General features: G+C 42.3%; 3 protein-coding genes and 2 pseudogenes across 5 annotated transcripts in view; 2 read left to right on the forward strand and 3 right to left on the reverse strand.

The window, feature by feature from the left end:
• Positions 1–2,897, reverse strand: part of LOC129837195 (sodium- and chloride-dependent transporter XTRP3A-like) — a 33,199-nt gene extending 30,302 nt beyond the window's left edge. For 2 of the 3 annotated variants that reach the window (XM_055903139.1, XM_055903138.1), the window contains exon 1: positions 2,606–2,896. The gene's annotated coding sequence lies outside the window, so the exon portion shown is untranslated. Of the gene's footprint in view, positions 1–2,605 lie in introns of all 3 variants that reach the window. The other variant, XM_055903140.1, reaches the window with a different exon arrangement.
• Positions 2,898–6,107: 3,210 nt separating this feature from the next.
• Positions 6,108–8,682, forward strand: LOC129837301 (gamma-glutamylcyclotransferase-like; annotated as a pseudogene).
• A 252-nt stretch (positions 8,683–8,934) lies between these two features.
• On the reverse strand, positions 8,935–13,846 carry LOC129837152 (toll-like receptor 13). The gene is made up of 3 exons (XM_055903070.1): positions 12,884–13,846; positions 12,613–12,777; positions 8,935–8,990 (listed from the first exon to the last, which is right to left on the reverse strand). Exons 1-3 carry the CDS (start codon positions 13,482–13,484, stop codon positions 8,935–8,937), a joined length of 822 nt encoding a protein of 273 aa, XP_055759045.1. The 5' UTR covers positions 13,485–13,846.
• A 2-nt stretch (positions 13,847–13,848) lies between these two features.
• LOC129837299 (uncharacterized) lies at positions 13,849–16,349 on the reverse strand (annotated as a pseudogene).
• Positions 16,313–18,117, forward strand: LOC129837300 (gamma-glutamylcyclotransferase-like). Its single transcript, XM_055903351.1, has 4 exons — positions 16,313–16,609; positions 16,818–16,969; positions 17,344–17,476; positions 17,720–18,117. The coding sequence occupies exons 1-4, from the start codon at positions 16,394–16,396 to the stop codon at positions 17,864–17,866; spliced, it is 648 nt and encodes a 215-aa protein (XP_055759326.1). The 5' UTR covers positions 16,313–16,393; the 3' UTR covers positions 17,867–18,117.
• Positions 18,118–21,124: the final 3,007 nt, after the last annotated feature.

Here is a 21,124-nt window from a genome sequence, read left to right on the forward strand (position 1 = left end):
AAAGCAACCCAGCCTGCATATTTACAATCGGAGAGGGGTTAGGGGAGAGGGGACATGTTTTGTCGACAGATGTGGAATTTAGCAAGAGCTGCTCGCGGGAGGTCAACATCATATCCTCTTGTCTGTAACCCAGAACTGGTCTGTATGCACCATGGTGAGCTTTCAACTGGTCACATCCTTCCAAATAAAAAGCAGAAAGGCCAGAGGCTGGAGGCTGCCTGGGATTGGGTCAGATCTGACCGGAAAGATCTGGACAAAACGTCCACCACAGTGAGGCACAGTCCGTCTGGGTTAGGGTTCTGATGGTAAATGCTTTAACAGGTCCTGACATCACGTCAATGTGGCTGCTGTGAGGAACAGAGACCCCATGCCTGCTCAGTACAGGAACACTACAGGAACGAGAGCCAACTCCTCCCTGGCCCATAGCCCTGGCAACAATGGACAATTAGTGACTGTTGCGGTACAGACTGTCTGAAAAGTTAAGACCCCGTTACATAACAGTTCTCTCAATGGGTCTTTGTCTCTCAATGGGTCTTTGACACACGGCCGTTCTGTCTCCTCAAGCAATGTGCCCAGTCTGCTCTTAAATCTTGTACACTGGTCACAAGATGGGTTGATCAGGTGAGACCATTTGCATACACTTAATGAGTGTAATGTTTGTTTTCCCTCATCCACAATTTGACACTTGTTTATTTACAATGAAATAGAATTGCTTACATTTTTCTTTTGCCAGAGTCACACCACAACACACCACTGCATTACCTTTTAGCTAAGATCAAGTATAGTACCTGAGTCGCATGTGTTGCTGCCTGCTAATGATATTGGTCTGGAACACCATCAGGGCAGCATGACTCTTGGCTCGCCCTTCGTGGGAAAGTCTGGCCAGAGGGTGTACTACTGCTCGGTGACAAAACACCCGGAACTGATGTTTGCCATGGTAACCATGTCAGCTCCCCTCTTTGTAGAGATATTATTGTTCAGTTGTTTGTGTCCGTTATTTGTTTGGGATGGGTTTCTGACACATTCACCAATGTTTCACGGCAAAGACTGGACTACGGAAATACCAGAGCCATATATCTGAACATTGCGACAGCGCCACTTTCTCCTCCATAGCTGTTAAGTGATAATTTGACACTTCCGCATTGTGCTGTTTATTTCTGATAGTTTTCAAAACCTATGAAGATTTCCAGTGACAGCAGATATGCAATTTGTTGACAGCACAACACAGTACAGACTTCTATACACATTGAAAGCTAATCAATAAAAACATCTGTCAAATTCGCTGCTCTGTTTTTCATTTCATAGAGAATTGTCAGAGGCGCTCTCGCATTGTTACATCATCAAAATTTCAAGAATTAAGTTCTATATGGGCTCTAACATGGCAGCCGTTCTAAAACCTGGCCCCTCTCTCTCTCTCTCTCTCTCTCTCTCTCTCTCTCTCTCTCTCTCTCTCTCTCTCTCTCTCTCTCTCTAATCCAACGGGAGATGTGATACTGTATCCACTGTATGTGACCATTTCAAACGCAGCATGGCCACCTACAGGAAGAAACAGATTGTCTGCCCTACTCACGAGTAAGACTAAGCGTGACTTTCTGTAGAAGTCTGAAACATTTGACAACAACTGATAGAAAAAGAACAGGCTTGATCAATTATAAACCTACACTTGTTTATTGATGGACTTGACATTTGGAAACAAAACCTGCTGTAATGTTTCCAAGGATCATGTAAGATCCTTGGATATCCTACCAGCTACAACTTTAGCAGGATCCTTCCCTAAGAATCTAGCTATTCCATCCAGACCCTAGTCAAATCTTACAAACATGTCTAGCAGAACGATTGAGTCACTTTGCAGACCCACACTATCCCACAGTTCCATTGGTGAAAAGTTGTACCCCACTGTGAGCTGAGGACGTGAATGGAGGAAGGGGCTCCAGCCCCCGACCCTGGACCACTCCCTGGCTCCATACTGGGGCTCTCTCTCACCCCTCTTCACACCGACTCAGGACAAACATGATAGGGCCTGAGTATGAGACGGAGAATGTTCTCCAGTAAAACCGGCAACATCATCCATGGCTGTCCATGTTTATGGCTCTAGCTTTATCCATGCAGGATATAATATATATATCAATAGGTTGTTGGAAGGAACAAGGGTGAGATTAATGAATTAATGCAGACCGACAGTGACAGACAGTAAAATAAAAATGATCCTGTGTACAAACCGTGATGAATAAAACAAGGAGAAAAATGTAGAAATAAGTGAATACCCGACATGCATTCAAATGGCCAAATCAAGCAGCTATATCTGATAGTTGCCACTTTAAAACACCCACCATCAGAATGTAACCAAAATTACGTTCTTTTACTGTACCCCTCACTTGTCAATATGTCCCTCACATGCACTTGCACATGCTACAATAAATCAAACAACACCAGCGAAACACAAGTGGAAGATATTCTAGCCTCGAGATATTCTAGCCTCGGGGCTCAGTTCTGTAAACTATCATTTTTATTGATCAACAATGCTCTTGATCAATATGTGAATATTACAGAAGCATTCTTCAAGTTTAATAAGGATAAATCACTATAAAAACCTGATTGATATTACCTTTGTATACGCAGCCAGGAGTGTTCTCTTCCTATCTGCTTGAATGATAAACAAGCAAAGTGTAGGTTTTATTAATAATTCTACCTTTTTCTTATCGCACAAAGAAATCAGGCGTTCTGCGCACACAACATTATTTGAATTAAACAACAAAAATCTACTTTAATCAACTGCAGTATGTATCAAATGATATCCTTCAACACATTTAGTTTATGTATGAAATATGCTCCGTTTCTGACTTCGCAGACGGACAATTGCAGGTTGTGGTCCTCCTCCTGTCCATTTAGACCAATTTTCTGTCCACGTCATTCAACGTTGCGCATGCAGTTCATCAGAAACGTCTTTGTTTATGATCAAATGCATCTTCAAACGCAGTTTGTGCAAATTAAAGTGATGCTCCAAAAGTTTTTTATCCTTTCAACCAGTAGTTTGTAAAGCAGTGCTCACCAGCCATAAACAGTCACAGAAAAAAATGTGCTTGATTGTGTACTACATCATTAGTTAAATAAAGGTTAAATAAATAAAAAACTACAATAAAATCATCCATTTCATATATGTAACCAATTGCAAAAATGTGTTTTATGATATTATAAATTCCAATTATTCAGACAATATGTTACAAATTTGTAAGTGCTTATAACCCCAGACTGCATCTTTAACACATAACAGATGTCATGTAACGGTCCAGTGTGTAGCTGGTGTAGAGTAAGGCGTAGGACAGCAGATATGAGTAATCAACGTACTTTACTCAAAATTACAAAGCAACATAGCGAGCCCACAAACACGGACCGATGTACAAAGAACAATCACTCACAAACGAAACATGGGGAACAGAGGGTTAAATAATAAACAAGTAATTGGTTGAGTGAAGCCAGGTGTGAAAGACAAAGACAGAACAAATGGAAAATGAAAAGTGGATCGGCGGTGGCTAGAAGGCCTGTGACGTCGACGGCCGAACGCCGCCCGAACAAGGAGGGGGACCGACTTCGGCGGAAGTCGTGACATGTCATCTGAGATGGATTACCTATCAAGCTAGCAAGGAAAGGTAAAATATCACACATAGAGCTAGATAAAGCAGGAAGAATAATATACTTGTTAAACATAGCTATCTTGTGTGTTTTCATGGTCATCACTGTTAAAGGACGAATATATATTTTTACAACCAAATCTCTATTTTTGATGTAAATGGAATGTAATAGAATGGTCCAGCCACCTTTTTTGTGATTTCATGTTTTTGAGAAACATACCCCAAATAGCAAATCACTTCATCATCCTCATTGAGTAGTATGGGGGCCTAGAAAAACACATGAACAAAGGCACCAAAAATGTCCACTTATGTCCTTTTAGAAACGGCAAACATCTCAGTATAGTGTTTTTTAAATTTAACTAGGCATGTTAAGAACAAATTTGTATTTACAATGACAGCCTGCCCTGGGCTAATTATTCACCACCCTCTGCTCCTATGCTTCCTGGCTGATGTTTTGGTCACTTTTGAATGCTGGCGGTGCTCTCACTCTAGTGGTAGCACGAGACGGAGTCTACAACCCACACAAGTGGCTCAGGTAGTGCAGCTCATCCAGGATGGCACATCAATGCGAGCTGTGGCAAGAAGGTTTGCTGTGTCTGTCAGCGTAGTGTCCAGAGCATGGAGGCGCTACCAGGAGACAGGCCAGTACATCAGGAGACGTGGAGGAGGCCGTAGGAGGGCAACAACCCAGCAGCAGGACCGCTTCCTCCGCCTTTGAGCAGGAGGAGCACTGCCAGAGCCCTGCAAAATGACCTCCAGCAGGCCACAAATGTGCAATGTGCGCCTGCTCAAAGGTGGAGGTAGCAGTCCTGCTGCTGGGTTGTTGCCCTCCTACGGCCTCCTCCACGTCTCCTGATGTACTGGCCTGTCTCCTGGTAGCGCCTCCATGCTCTGGACACTACGCTGACAGACACAGCAAACCTTTTTGCCACAGCTCGCATTGATGTGCCATCCTGGATGAGCTGCACTACCTGAGCCACTTGTGTGGGTTGTAGACTCCGTCTCGTGCTACCACTAGAGTGAGAGCACCGCCAGCATTCAAAAGTGACCAAAACATCAGCCAGGAAGCATAGGAACTGAGAAGTGGTCTGTGGTCACCACCTGCAGAATCACTCCTTTATTGGGGGTGTCTGGCTAATTGCCTATAATTTCCACCTTTTGTCTATTCCATTTGCACAACAGCATGTGAAATTTATTGTCAATCAGTGTTGCTTCCTAAGTGGACAGTTTGATTTCACAAAAGTGTGATTGACTTGGAGTTACATTGTGTTGTTTAAGTGTTCTCTTTATTTTTTTGAGCAGTGTACTTTGTATCCCTCATTTACTCAAGTGTTTGGCAGTTACCTGTAGAATGGATGGAGAGGTATTGCTAGAGTGGCAATAAAATGGAATAGAACGCTGCAGATACATTTCGGAATGACATGTGTACAACATCTAGACCTGTGTCACTATACGAACTTTGCTGTTTCTAAAAGGACTTAATTTTTTGTGTTTTTGGTGCCTTTGTTAAAAAAAAAAATGGGGGCCCCATTTTACACAAGGATGAGGAAGTGGTTTGCTGTTTGGGATAAGTTTCTCAAAAACATGTGAAATCCCAAAAAAGGTGTCTGGACCCTTCCATAACAAAAATAGAGATTTGGTTGTGATGTGGTTAGCTGATATGTAAAATACCTATCCAGGCATTGTAAGATCGCCATTTCCTGGTTGCTAAAATGTTGTTATGTTCGCCTAATTTAAGTTTATGTGACAAAACAAGAAATGTATAGTGTAGAGAATCATTGTAAAATATTAACTGCTGTGAAATATATTTTAAATAACCCCAAATAGTGTATGTTAAGCTGTTTGAAGCTGGTGTACAAAACCGAAAGTAAAAAGGCGCTTAAGCTAAACTTAAAGATGGAAAGCATAGAAATAGCACACACAGAACAGATATGCCGCGCATCAGACTTGCTTTCAATAGGAATTACTAACCTATAACTCACTTTTCTATGTGAATTTGATCAGATCGCACACAAAGTTACTTACTGGACCTTGATGGACCAGCCATGTTTATGTTTAACCTTCCATTCCCGTGACCAGTAATGCTTCCTATACTTTCAATGCATTTTTCTGCAAAATATTGGTAAAGCTTGGCACAAAATAAAAATGGTGTGTAAACTGCATTTACCCTCCACTGCACCAGTCAGTGCCAATGACATAATTTCATAGCAAAGTTCAAATTTTATTTCATTGTACATAATTGAGGTTTGCCTGATTACCATCGGCGGTGTAAACATAAATCCATGTGCGCGCAAGCAAACATGAGTGATGGATTCGCCTATTTGTCAAAGCATCAGCTGCAACACATCACTAACTTCTCTGTCCACAAGACAGTGCTATGCAGGCTTGTTGCAGCACACTGTGAATGACATGCTAGTGTGACTGTGAGCTCAGCCAGCTCAGGCCATAAGGCTCAGCAACCAGCAGGCTGTGTGTGTATTGTGTGGCAGTGGTAGGCACAGCACAGTACAGCACAGGGCAGGCCCGATGGATTAGCATGAGAATGGGGAGTCAGTGAGTGGAGAGAGGGCTGGTATAAAAGAGGGGGGTGCAGAGTTTGATCTCTGTCACAGTAGCGCTCATGACCTCTCCTTGCGTCTCTGCTCCGCCTCCAAGCACTCTTGCTGACTTTGGTTTCTCTCTATTCTCTCCTCCTCCTTGTCTTCCCTTGACTTCTCCTCCACCTCACCCTGTCCTTCCCCCTCCTGCTCCTACTCCTTCTCCTCTTCTCTGTCAGCATGGATGACAATATAGAAACCCACACCTTCCTGTACTTTGCCTACGGCAGCAACCTACTGAAGGAAAGGCTCCAGCTCAAGAACCCCTCCGCTTCCATCCACTGTGTGGCCAGGCTCAAGGTACGACCCGACCTGACCTGGCTATAAGGAGGACCTGGGAGGACACCTGACCTTAACCTGACCCTCTCTATCTTTCCTTCTCTCCAGGACTACAAGCTGATATTTAAGAACTACAAGGGTCTGGCCAGTGACCGCTGACATGGGGGTGTGGCGACCATCGAGGACAGCCCAGCGGACGAGGTATGGGGAGTGGTATGGAGGATGAACGTGGCCGAACTCGAGTCTCTAGACAGGTAAGATACCTTTATCTAGTTCACCTAATCCTAGTTGGCACATACTGTGTCTACTGTATCCAGGCTGTATCACAACCGGCCGTGATTGGGAGTCCCATAGGGCGGCGCGCAATTGGCCCAGCGTCGTCCAGGGTTTGGTCGGTGTAGGCCATCATAGTAAATAAGAATTTGTTCTTAACTGACTTGTCTAGTTAAAAAAATAAAAAATAAATACTTGGTCTGTTGTGTCATTCTGAGTGCTTCTTCATTGTGGTTGATGTGGTCTAGTTCTAACCAGTTCTAAAGTTGTGTGGTTGGGTGTATTCATGTTTGTGTGTGTGTGTGCAGCCAGGAGAATGTGAGACTATGGGCCTACAGCCCTGTAGAGGTTAATGTGAAGACTCGGGACCAAGAGCTCAACTGTCGCACCTACATCATGAACAGCTGTATTTACGCTCCACCATCGCCACAGTACCTCAAGGAGACACAACTCCTTTTACAAGCCCCCCCCTCTCTCATTCTCTCTCTCACACACTGTCTTACTTTCTCAATCTAGTTATATCTCTTTTATTCCAAATACATTTAAGAACATGGACTTGACCCTGAATCCTGTAAGAAGTTAGGGACCTTACAAAGTGTGGAGAGGAACATTGTTATTGAAACTGGTGCTCTCCATTGATATACAGTGGGACAATGAAGAGAAATGCAGAAAGTTGTCTCTGAAAAGGTATTTACCAACAAATGCTTTTTCAAATGAATTGTAATAAAACAATATACTCTATATGGTCAAATTCATAACCAAAACAACAGCAAATCAAACACCCACATGTAACGCATTGGAAAAAGGAATTCACACATCACTCATCACATGTGGATGACAGTGTGGGTGACATCATCCTCTTGAATGAGTCTCTGTCACTCACTCACTGTGGTGGCAAAAATACCAGTGTTTTGGTGTTTTTTCTGGCGTTTGCCACTGACAGCTCCCAGATGGCTTTGTGTTGAAAAGACAATAGGGAAAGTGCAGCAACCTAGGTCAATTCATTTTTTTGACATTCATTCACAGCCCCTCTCCAAAATAAACCTCCCTCTCTGAAGCATCTGGAACGCTACATTTAGGTTCATATTCTGGCTGTCGCAAGAACACAGGATTTGTTTTATTTTTTATTTAGTATATATCCATCAATTCATTCAGGATTTACCCAATCTCATGCACTCTATTGGACAATGTGAACAGTTACTAGTGCTATTCATGTTCTGGATTGTAATGGTCATTTATTTGTCGTTAGATAACAGAAAATAGTGATTGTCTGATAAATATGGTTTAACTTCTGTTTAAATTATAAATGTTATGTTGATTGTTCTCTGGTTGCGCCAGGTGATTTTAATAGGGGCGGAGCAGAATGGCTTGCCGAAGAACTACCAGGAAAAGCTGAGGTCCATCGAGACCAACAAGTATGAGGGCCCACTGCCTGTCATGGCTGAGCTGGAGCGGATTATGAAAAGAGACAAGGAGAGAGCCAACCACTGATCTGACACTTAACAACACCTTGCACAAACTCTCATGTTTAGGAACTCAACTCCTGGTAGGACAATAGAAGTTTGCTTCAACATCTTCCATTGTCCTACCAAGAGTTGCAGAATATCTTCTCATCACCAGTTTGCTCCACTGTTTATGCACCTTGGTTCGAAAGCAAGGTAGCGACAGCATTTATTTTTCTCTAGGAACTCAAACCTGCCTAGAGAAAACTGTGTTCACTAACCCACTGGTTAGAGAAACCCTCAACATTACATCTATAAGTCCTCTACAGGAATAGTTATTTACTGACAAATAGCAATGATGATGATGACAATGAGCATCCCTCAGACTGTATAGGGATTGAATGTAGAATAAGATCATGTGTATTTGTACTACTTCGGCGGACAATAAAACCTCCCTGGATGTTCTGTGTTGATCTGTATAGAGGGTACAATGGCATTAAATCAGCCTCATTCAAGATAGGATTTGGAAAGACTATGGGTCAGTGACATGACCACGTTGTCAAGACAGCACAGAAAGATATAAGATCAGGCTACATTCAAGATCACTTCAGCTGTTAATCCTTAAGAGTCTACTGATGCACCCGTGCGTCAATCTAAGTAACATAATAAATAAATCCCCATAAAAATCCAACAATTAAAGCTAGCGATATCTGCTTATGCTGGCATTCCGCATCTGCAGTAGAAGGTGGCCGAGCTACAGCGGTGTTTGTCTGACCATGAGACATACCAAAAAATTGGTCTACTCGCAAAAATGTCTGTAGCGTCCAAACGGTTTGGCCAACTAACATGACCACTCTATGGAAAGATGAGACTCTCACGAACACGATGGTGTTCTCCATTTTGTTCTGTTATACACCTCAAAATCAAATAGCTAAATGATCCATGGTATCAACATCTTAAGACAATTCCATATGTTAGCATAGTAGAACCCCCCAAGTGAGTTTCCAGTATGTGGCTCTGCTGAGATGGTGACCAGAGAAAATCAGCTGTATAATACATCTGTGTCATACAGTAATGCAACGCTAGAAGAAGGCAGGAGAGACAGAACATTTTATTGAATCAAATAATAAAAATGTATGCAAAGCCATAAACTTCATTGTTAGATGAGAATGTGTTTCCTTGAAAACATATTTTGAACATTGGAAGTCTGTGTACTGTATATGATTGAAGGTCTTTGTCTCCCTCTGCTGTTGATAACGGTTGGTCATTGTATCCACACAGTCCATACAAAGTTCATTGGAAGCAGAATACCACTGTCTAGACATGTACACAAAAAAGGTGCTCTCTTAAACCTTAAAGAGTTATTTGGCTCATCTCTGTAGGAGAACCCTTTATGGTTCCAGGTAGAACATTTTCACCCAACAAAGACCCCTTTTAGAACCGTTTTTAAAAGAGTGTAGTACTGTATCTGGTCAGGGTGTAGTTCAGGATGCTGCCACCACCATGCTTCACCGTAGGGATGGTGCCACCACCATGCTTCACCGTAGGGATGGTGCCAGTTTTCCTCTAGAAATGACATTTGCCATTCAGGCAAAATAGTTCAATATTGGTTTCATCAGACCAGAGAATCTTGTTTGTCATGGTCTGAAAGTCCTTTAGGTAACCCTTTGGCAAAGTCCAAGTGGGCTCTCGTGCCTTTTATAGAGGAGTGGCTTCCGTCTGGCCACTCTACCATAAAGGCTTGATTGGTGGAGTGCTGCAGAGATGGTTGTCCTTGTGGAAGGTTCTCCCATCTCCACAGAGGAACTCTGGAGCTTTGTCAGAGGGACCATTGGGTTGTTGGTCTCCTCCCTGACCAAGGCCCTTCTCACTCGATTGCTCAGTTTGGCTGGGCGGCCAGCTCTAGGAAGAGTCTTGGTGGTTCCAAACTTCTTCCATTTTAGAATGATGGAGGCCACTGTGTTATTGGGGACCTTCAATGCTGCAGAATTTGTTGGTACCCTTCCGCAGATCTGTGCTCAATTTCGAGTCTCATAGCAAAGGGTCTGAATACATTTACATTACATTTAAGTCATTTAGCAGACGCTCTTATCCAGAGCGACACATACATTCATACTTTTTTTGTACTGGCCCCCCGTGGGAATCGAACCCACAACCCTGGCGTTGCAAGCGCCATGCTCTACCAACTGAGCCACACGGGAATACTTATGTAAATAAGGTATTTCTGTCTTTTATGTTTAATACATTTGCAAAAATGTCTAAAAACCTGTTTTCGCGTCGTCATTATGGGTTATTGTGTGTAGATTGACTTTTTTTTTTTTTTATTGTATTTTCCTTCTTACATTAGCTGATATCTCAAAGTGCTGTACAGAAACCCAGCCTAAAACCCCAAACAGCAAGCAATGCAGGTGTAGAAGCACGGTGGCTCGGAAAAACTCCCTAGAAAGGCCAGAACCTATGAAGAAGCCTAGAGAGGAACCAGGCTATGAGGGGTGCCGGTCCTCTTCTGGCTGTGCTGGGTAGAGATTCTAACAGAACATGGCCAAGATGCTCAAATGTTCATAGATGACCAGCAGGGTCAAATAATAATAATCACAGTGGTTGTCAAGAGTGCAACAGGTCAGCACCTCAGGAGTAAATGTCAGTTGGCTTTTCATAGCCGATCATTCAGAGTATCTCTACCGCTCCTGTTGTCTCTAGAGAGTTGAAAACAGCAGGTCTGGGACAGGTATCACGTCCGGTGAACAGGTCAGGGTTCCATAGCCGCAGGCAGAACAGTTGAAACTGGAGCAGCAGCACGGCCAGGTGGACTGGGGACAGCAAGGAGTCATCAGGCTAGGTAGTCCTGAGTCATGGTCCTAGAGCTCAGGTCCTCCGAGAGACAGAAAGAAAGAGAGAACGAGAGAGAGAATTAGAGAGAGCATACTTAAATTCACACAGGACACCGGATAAGAAGGGAGAAATACTCCAGATATAACAGAATGACCCTAGCCCCCCGACACAAACTACTGCAAACTACTGGGGGCGCCAACCCAGAAAGGAAGATCACGTCAGTGGCTCAACCCACTCATGTGACGCACCCCTCCTAGGGACGGCATGGAAGAGCACCAGTAAGCCAGTGACTCAGCCCCTGTAATAGGGTTAGAGTGGAGAGAGGGGAACCGGCCAGGCAGAGACAGAAAGGGCGGCTCGTTGCACCAGTGCCTTTCTGTTCACCTTCAGACTCCTGGGCCAGACTACACTCAATCATATGACCCACTGAAGAGATGAGTCTTCAAAAAAGACTTAAAAGGTTGAGACCGAGTCTGCATCTCTCACATGGGTAGGCAGACCATTCCATAAAAATGGAGCTCTATGGTAGAAAGCCCTGCCTCCAGCTGTTTGCATAGAAATTATTGGGACAGTTATGAGGCCTGCGTCTTGTGACCGTAGCGTATGTGTAGGTATATACGGCAGGACCAAATCAGAAAGATAGGTAGGAGCAAGCCCATGTAATGCTTTGTAGGTTAGCAGTAAAACCTTGAAATCAGCCCTTGCCTTAACAGGAAGCCAGTGTAGAGAGGCTAGCACTAGAGTAATATGATCAAATTTTTGGGTTCTAGCCAAGATTCTAGCAGCCGTGTTTAGCACTAACAAAAGTTTATTTAGTGCTTTATCCGGGAAGCCGGAAAGTAGAGCATTGCAGTAGTCTAACCTAGAAGTGACAAAAGCATGGATACATTTTTCTGCATCATTTTTGGACAGAAAGTTTCTGATTTTTGCAATGTTACGTAGATGGAAAAAAGTTGTCCTTGAAACAGTCTTGATATGTTCGTCAAAAGAGAGATCAGGGTCCAGAGCAACACTGAGGTCCTTCACAGTTTTATTTGAGACGACTGTACAACCATTAAGATTAATTGTCAGATTCAACAGAAAATCTCTTTGTTTCTTAGGACCTAGAACAAGCATCTCTGTTTTGTCCGAGTTTAAATGTAGAACATTTGCAGCCATCCACTTCCTTATGTCTGAAACACAGGCTTCCAGCGAGGGCAATTTTGGGGCTTCACCATGTTTCATTGAAATGTACAGCTGTGTATCATCCGCATAGCAGTGAATGTTAACATTATGTTTCCGAATAACATCACCAAGAGGTAAAATATATAGTGAAAACAATAGTGGTCCTAAAACGGAACCTTGAGGAACACCGAAATTTACAGTTAATTTGTCAGAGGACAAACCATCCACAGAGACAAACGTTGAATCCATTTTAGAATAAGGCTGTAACAAAATGTGGAAAAATTCAAATGGTCTGACTGCTTTCCGAACGCACTGTATGTTTCGCAAGGATGTTTCCTAGTTAAATAAATGATAGAGTGTAGTTCACAGAACCCCCTCTCCACATACTGTACGTACCTGGTCTTGACCAGCCTAGACAGGCGGTGGTGGGCAGACAGCTGGCGAGGGGGGATTTCCTCCAGGAAGACCAAGATAATGATGACCCTTTGCTCCACCAGCAAAGGGAGCACCAGTTACTGCGCAAGTAGTTACGACTCACCACACACACGGTGTAGTGGCTGCCTGGAACCAGACCAGTAAGAAGGATCATTAGATGGTGATGCCATAGGGTTGGCATTTTTAATTAGTGTGTCTGTATATAGTATTTCTAGTGGTCCAGGATACATACCGTAGAGGCTGTCTGTGATGTTGTCCACAATGTCCTTCCCCAATTGGAAATCCCTGCTGTGCAGACATAGACGCAGGAAAGGAGGCTCCTTCTGCTCCATGCCCGGAAGCAGCTGCTCCACCACCCAGCGCTCGTCTCTCCCACTGTACGACACAAAGGCATCATAGCAATAGCGCCCCCTGGGGTTGGGCCTCCGTACAGCCTCCAGCCAGGCGAGGATGATGTGGCAGAAAGCCAGCAGGTATTCCCGAGCCAGCTGACGGAGCAGCACCACCAGCAGGAAGAGGAGCAGGCTCACCGAGGTGCTGAGGAACAGGACAAAGCCCACATCCAGGGAACAGTTGGCTGCTGAGTAGCTGAGATGGATGGCGCAATGATGGAAACGAAGACATGCCTTGATACTCATATTATGGACACTATCAATGGAAAAAGCTTTCAAAACAGGTCGTGGCTGCACATCCAGGCCTAGATGACAAGTCCAAATGCTAAACGGCCATGCTGGTGTTCTATGCGTGTGTTGCCTATATGGTTGTACAATAAATGGTATGCTCCTCATTATCAGTACATCTTTCTTGTTACCTGGCAAAGTTCTGGATTCCATTCTCGTTTTTACATGTCACGCCTGCTGAAACTATACAGCTGTTTGTCCTCAGCTCCACAAGTGTGTTCAGGTCAGTCATGTCCACAAATTCAGCTGACAGCACAGAATTGAAGCCAAAGTACTGTAGGGTGGTGAAGTATCTTGCGACACACAGGAGGTGTTCTGTTATGGCTATGAGGCTGACGACGGACTGGAAAAACGGTCTCCAGCAGTCCTGGAAGAATACAGTTGTGGCACTGAGCTGAAGAGAAATCCCTGGTTTTGGGGTGCTGTTGCTGCCGATGATGATGTTGAGGGTGAACCACATGGAAGAAATGTTAATGTGCATTAACCCTTGAGCGAAGACACCAAATATGTGTCAGATTCACGCTACTCTCCAACTCACTAGGCAAGGGTGAAAGTCCCCTAAACATACATGCTTCAGCAAAGTGAGGTGGATGAAGGCAAATGCTGTAAAGGTTTTCTTCCAGGGGTGAAGGAGAGGACCAAAATGCAGCGCGGCTAGTGTTAAACATGTTTAATACAAACACAAGTGAAACACTACAAACAACATACAAAATAACAAATGTGCAAAACCGATACAGACCTATCTGGTGCAGAACACAAACACAGAGACAGGTAACAAACACCCACAAAATCCCAACACAAAACAAGCCTCCTATATATGAGTCTCAATCAGAGACAATGACTACCATCTGCCTCTGATTGAGAACCCACACTAGGCTGACATAGAAACAGACAAACTAGACACACAACATAGAATTCCCACCCAGCTCACGTCCTGACCAACTAAACACATACAAAACAACAGAAAACAGGTCAGGAACGTGACAAATGTTTCAATCGTTTCAAATGTGTTTAGTTCCAGAATTAGGCTCTCCAAGCCATGCAGGCCAAAGAAACTGTTCTTTGTTATTTGAGAGATCTTGTTATTCCGTAGGTCTAGGAACCTCAATTTACCTAGTTCCTTAAATGTAAAATCTGCAACAGTGGTAATCTGATTTCCTAACAAAATCCGCTGTTCCAGATTCTTCAAGCAACCAAACTGCTCTGAGGCGATGTTTGTGATGTGAAAGCTAAACAGGCACAGTTTTTTCAGCCACAGAACGGGACCCTTTTGAGTGTCACAAAGCATACTGATTTCAACTTCCCCTAGAGTGCGTAAGGAAAACACCCAAATCAACGAGATTCTTCAAATAATGGATCAAACTCAAGTAAATTGCATCATGTTCATGTTCATAATAATATAAATGAATCCACTTTATCCCCTGACAGTTTCTCACGGCAGATGTGGTGATGCTCCAGAATTGATCATTTCTTACATTAATTTCTGTGTTTGAGAGTTTGAATACTGTTTCACAAACTGACTCAAAGGAAATGCATTTGTTGTAAAAATCAAACGCCTGTAGTCTTTTGATGCCAGACTGCAAAAGCTGTGTCTGTGGCTCATCAACTATAGGCACAGAGAGATCTGTGGTGTTTTCAAAGCATTTGAATGCGCATTTTTCTAAGTGATGCGCATTAGGGAATGAAAATCTCACCTCTTGAAGATGATAGAAATGAGGAAGCTCAAGAACAGCTCCTTTGGTGTCAGTGCAGTTTGGTGGTCTCAAAGTGACTATCTCCTCTGACTTAAATGTCAGGCTTGTTATTGACTGTGACATATTAACTATCCTGCATAGCAAATCAGATAGCTCCTGTGTACAACATCTGTTGACTGTGAGTTTCTTCAAAAGGGGGATCCCTCCAAATACGTTCAGTGCCATCACAGAAAGCATGCGATCTCCTAATCTCCTAATCTTACTTCTTAACTTTAATCTTAAAGCTACAATTCACTCAATGCTTCTATTGAGAAAGGATTTAAAGGGGGATGTTGCTACGGATGTGAATATTAGCCCAACAACACTGCAAAAAAGTCTGGTTTCAGCATTGGTAGAAAAGTACCCAATTGTCATACTTGAGTAAAAGTAAAGATACCTTAATAGAAAATTACTAAAATAAAAGTGAAAGTCACCTAGTAAAATACTACTTGAGTAAAAGTCTAAAAGTATTCAGTTTTAAATACACTTAAGTATCGAAAGTAAATGTACAGTTGAAGTCGGAAGATTACATACACTTAGGTTGGAGACATTAAAACTAGTTTTTCAACCACTAAAAAATTATTGTTAATAAACTCTAGTTTTGGCAAGTCGGTTAGGACATCTACTTTGTGAATGACACAAGTAATTTTCCCAACAATTGTAATACTCAGTTGGGCACACTCCAACATAATTTACAAACAAAGCATTTGTGTTTAGTGAGTCCGCCACATAAGATGCAGTAGAGATGACCAGGGATTTTCTCTTTAAGTTTGTTGGACCATTTTCCTGTCCTGCTAAATATTCCAAATGTAACAAATCATTTTGGGTGTCAGGGAATGGAGTCGAAAGTACATTATTTTCTTTAGGGATGTAGTGGAGTAAAACTAAAAGTTGTCAAAAATATAATTAGTAAAGGAAAGTACAGATACCCCCAAAAACGACTTAAGTAGTTCTTTAAAGTATTTTTTACTTAATACTTTCCACCACTGGGCGTCAAGTGGCACTATTAACACACTAGTTTAAATTGCATTAATTTATTATAAAAACCCCTCTCTCATTTCACCCAGAAAGGATACTATGTTTTGTTGTGATAACTGAATCATGCTAGAAATGTAATGAAAAATAAGGATAATCTTATCAACTAAAGGTGACAGGGTGTTCTGTCTGTTTTGTCTGTTCATGCATGCCCCTCCTCGTTTAGCGCTCAGCCAATCAGCGCGCCGTCACGCTGAGATACAGTAGGCGAGCCCATTCTCTAGAGACAGCAAGTAATAAAATGACAACATTACCAACTGGTTAACATACTCACCGTCACAAAGCGGATAGACCATGTCATACCTTACTTACACGATTTTACTTGCACTGTTCCATCAACAAATTGCGTCAAAAGCGGTTCCTGCCACCGCTGAAAATAATGGAACAAGTGTTTCAAACACATCCGTGTCCGACTACTTTATGTATTTCGCTTATGGCAGTAATCTGTTGAAGGAAAGACTGCAGCTGAAGAATCCATCCGCGGTTTTTGTTACAACGGGCAGTTTGAAGGTAGGCTTCAGTGCGTATGTTTTGTTGTGAAGATGCTGAGAAGTTGGCACCAAGCATTGTAGGTTGGCATCTGAGTTTTCATTTGCCATGATACGTGTGCAAGCTGTTAATTAAGCGGTTAGTAATGCTTTAACAAATAATTGTGATTAGGCTACGTACATGTGATTATGAAGTTACTGTGTATACTTTTGAATATTCTACTTGACAGGATCATGTGATTCAATTTGGATACTGGAAGAAAGAGTTCAACAACACCAACTCTTGGCATGGTGGTGTTGCTACTATAGAAGAGTCTAAGGGAGATGTGGTCTGGGGAGTGGTCTGGAAGATGGACAAGGACAACCTCATCAGTTTAGACAAGTGGGTGGCTCATTTACAGTGTTATAGGCCTATCACTATGTGGTGCGGTTTGTGAAGTTGAACAGCCCTGAATAGGAATTGTTGCTGAGATGTCCTAGGACCTATAGTGGGATATTCCAAATGTACATATTTGCCCAGAAGGCTGAATCAATGGAAATAAGCCCCTGGTTATCCTAGTTCTCTTCCCTCAAGCAGGTCCTAATACAATTCTGGTTCCAGTGGAAAAAGTGGTACAACTGATGTCTATGGCATTTATATATAACATTCTGGATTGTTTTACAGACTGTAGAAAATGGCATGAATTTGTAACTTCAATCAACAGTATCTCCAAATGATTACCAACTTCTAACTACCCTTAACTGTGTGTCCTCCAGGCAGGAAGGAGTGGGAATAGGATTCTACAGTCCACTAGATGTTACCATTAACACAGACGAGGGAGAGGTCCTCTGTCGAACCTACCAGATGAACAACTTCACACTTCACCAGACCTCGCCTCCATACAAACAGGTACGCTATATGTCTGTCTTTTGCTATAAAGCAGCCTAATCATACACAAATAATGATCGTTTTGATAGCCAGTTTGAAGGATGCCTCCATTGGCCATATCCAAATGCCTGAACAATGACTACAGGTGTAAAAAGTGTGTTATATTTAATAGCAAAATGTCGAAACCCAATACAGAAGCAGAATAATTTATGCAAATACCCATGGGTCATGTTATTAACAAAAGCAACTAACTTTGTCCTACAGGTTGTTTGTCTTGGAGCAAAACAAAACAGCTTACCTCTGGATTACATTAAGAAGCTGGAGGCAGTGGAAACCAACGGCTACAGCGGTCCGTCCATTTTAGATGACATCACCGCATTGAAACCTGCTGATAAAGGAAAAAGCTTGTAGATGGTACCAGAGGAACGAAGATGAAAGAGAAATCACTTAATGTAACAACCTTAGAGGGAAATTGACATAAGACTCAGTTGTCTAAGTTCAAATGTCCCTGTTGTACTCTTGTGCAACAATCAGCTTAAGTAGAAATGCATTAGAGTAAATTTAAAAAAACGAAGTGGCACACTGGTATATATTCCCAAATGTTCTGTGTAAAATGTGAGCCAGTCATTTTAGATGTGATACCAAATAAATTGAAAAATTAATGACAATGTCTGGCGTAGCATTTTGTTACACCAAAGTTTCTCTATTTTGCTTGGGAAGTGTGACACAGACTCTCTCTCTCACACACACACACACACATACACACACACACACACACACACACACACACATATATATACATACTTGATTGATTGGGTACAATGTCAGGGCTGGTTCCGGACATACAGTGCATTCAGAAAGTATTCAGACCCCTTGACATTTTCCTAATTTTGTTGCCTTACAGCCTTATTCTAAAATTGATGATATAGCCCCCCCCCCCCCCCCCCCCCCCTCAGCAATCTACACACAATACCCCATAATGACAAAGAAAAAAAAAGGTTTAGAATTTTTGCCACATGTAAAAAATGAAATATCACATTTACATAAATATTCAGACCCTTCACTCAGTACTTAAGTTTTTATTTTTTTATACATTTGAAAAGACATAAAAAATCTGTTTTTGCTTTGTCCTTATGGGGTATTGTATTTATTTAATCAATTTTAGAATAAGGCTGTAATGTAACAAAATGTGGAAAAAGTCAAGCCCTTTGTTATGGCAAGCCTAAATAAGTTCAGGAGTAAAAATCTGCTCAACAAGTCACATAAATTGCATGGACTGACTGACTCTGTACCACACATACAGATAATTGTAAGGTCCCTCAGTCGAGCAGAGATTTTCAAACCGATTCAACCACAAAGACCAGGTAGGTTTTCTAATGCCTGGCAAACAAGGGCACCTAGACATTGAGTATCTCTTTGAGCATGGTTACATTATTAATTACACTTTCGATGATGTATCAATACACCCAGTCTCTACAAAGAAACAGTCATCCTTCCTAACTCAGTTGCCGGAGAGGAAGGAAACTGCTCAGTGACTTCACCATGAGGCCAATGGTGACTTTAAAACAGTTACAGAGTTTAATGGCTATGATAGGAGAAAACTTAGGATGGATCAACAACATTGCAGTTCCTACACAATACTAACCTAAATGATAGCAAAAAGAAGTTAGCCTGTTCAGAATAAAAAAATATTCCAAAACTTCATGTTTTTCAACAAGGCACTAAAGTAATACTGCAAAAAATGTGGCAAAGCATTAAACTTTTTTTCCTGAATACAAGGTATTTGGTTTGGGGCAAATACAATACAACACATTACTGAGTACCACTTTCCATATTTTCAAGAATAGTGGTGGCTGCATCATGTTTTGGGTATGCTTGTAATCGTTAAGGACTGGGGATTTGTTCAGGACACAAAAAGTAATGGAATGGAGCTAAGCACTGGCAAAATTCTAGAGGAAAACTGGGTTCAGTCAGCTTTCCACCAGACACTGTGTGATGAATTCACCTATCAGCAGGACAATAACCTAAAACACAAGGCCAAATATACACTGGAGTTACTTACCAAGAAGACAGTGAATGTTCCTGAGTGTCCAAGTTACCGTTTTGACTTAAATCTACTTTAAAATGCAGCTTGAAGAATTTTGAAAAGAGTAAATGGGTAAATGTTGGACAATTCAGGTGTGGAAAGTTCTTAGAGACTTACCCAGAAAGACAGCAGCTTAATCGCTGCCAAAGGTCCTTCTACAAAAATTGACTAGGGAGTGTGAATACTTATGTAAATTAAATATTTCTGTATTTCATTCTCAAAAATTTGCTAACATTTCTCAAAACATGTCTTCACTTTGTCATTATGGGGTATTGTGTGTAGATGGGTGTATCACGACTCAGGATATGACCCAGATGCAGACACTGCAGGCAAAGGGCAGGTCGAGGGCAGGCAGAAGTTCGTGATCAGGTCAAGGTCAGGCAGGTACAGGATGGCAGGCAGGCTCGGGGTCAGGGCAGGCAGTGGTTCGTAATCAGGTCAGAGTCAGGCAGGCGCAGGACAGCAAGCAGGCTCGGGGTCGGGGCAGGCAGACTGGTCAGAACCGGGAATAACTAGGAAACAGAACTAGAGCAACAGGAAGGTGGGAAAGAATGCTGGTAAGAAATGACAAGACGAACTGGCAACAGACAAAAAAAGAACACAGATATAAATACACAGGGGATAATGGGAAGATGGGCAACACCTGGAGGGGGGGTGGAAACAAGCACAAAGACGGGTGAAACAGATCAGGGTGAGAAAATAAAATATTTAATCCATTTTGAATTCAGGCTGTAACACAACACAATGTGAAATAAGTGAAGGGGTATGAAGGCACCATACATCACACATTAATGCCACAGGTCGGAAGTCTACAACAGCTCAATACAATGGAGGTGCCGAAGAGGATTTCCTTTTCGGTTGCTTGTAAATGTTTATTTAGATATTTTTAGGAAATACATACCGGCCGTAATGGGAGAAAATGGATATAGTTGCTCAGGAAAACTCAAAATTTAGTGAGTAACAAAAGTATGGCGAATGTGAGTTTGAATCAGAGCTTTCTGTGAGTTAGGGAGGTCTCTAATGCACAGATACTGGGGCAGGCCGAATACCGACCGGAACACAGGGCATGTGCCATGGGGCCCTGACCTCCAGGGGGCCCACATTGATTTTGTTAGTCATTCTCACTCAGATATCATTAACATGGCATAAGTCATTATAACATGTGTAGAATTGCAGGAAATTAGCTTTAAAACTGCAAACATTTCTTTCCACCCCATGGCAAAATAGGTAGAATTTGAGGAAATTAGCTTTAAAAAGGAACTTTAAAGGGGTCCACACAGAATATGCAAACTGAGCCGACAGAGTAGCGCAGTGTAGCGATGTCGTTTTTCATCACAAAAGGGGCGGCTCCTTGTAGTGCACTCCGACATTCGACATACTCCCGTGCCACATAAAAAAATTGTAATCATCCCTTCCGTAGCCATGGAGGTAGTGTTGTGTAGGCAATGAAGCTTGCCTGGTTCGTTGATCTTTACATATAGACTATTAATAGGCTATGCATCAAAGTAGCCTATTTTGCATTGATAAGCAAATATATTCTCAGTGACTGTTCAAACAATAAACCAAACATTGCAGCCTTATTT

Source organism: Salvelinus fontinalis, chromosome 38 (genome assembly GCF_029448725.1).
Source record: "Salvelinus fontinalis isolate EN_2023a chromosome 38, ASM2944872v1, whole genome shotgun sequence".
NCBI lineage: Eukaryota > Metazoa > Chordata > Actinopteri > Salmoniformes > Salmonidae > Salvelinus > Salvelinus fontinalis.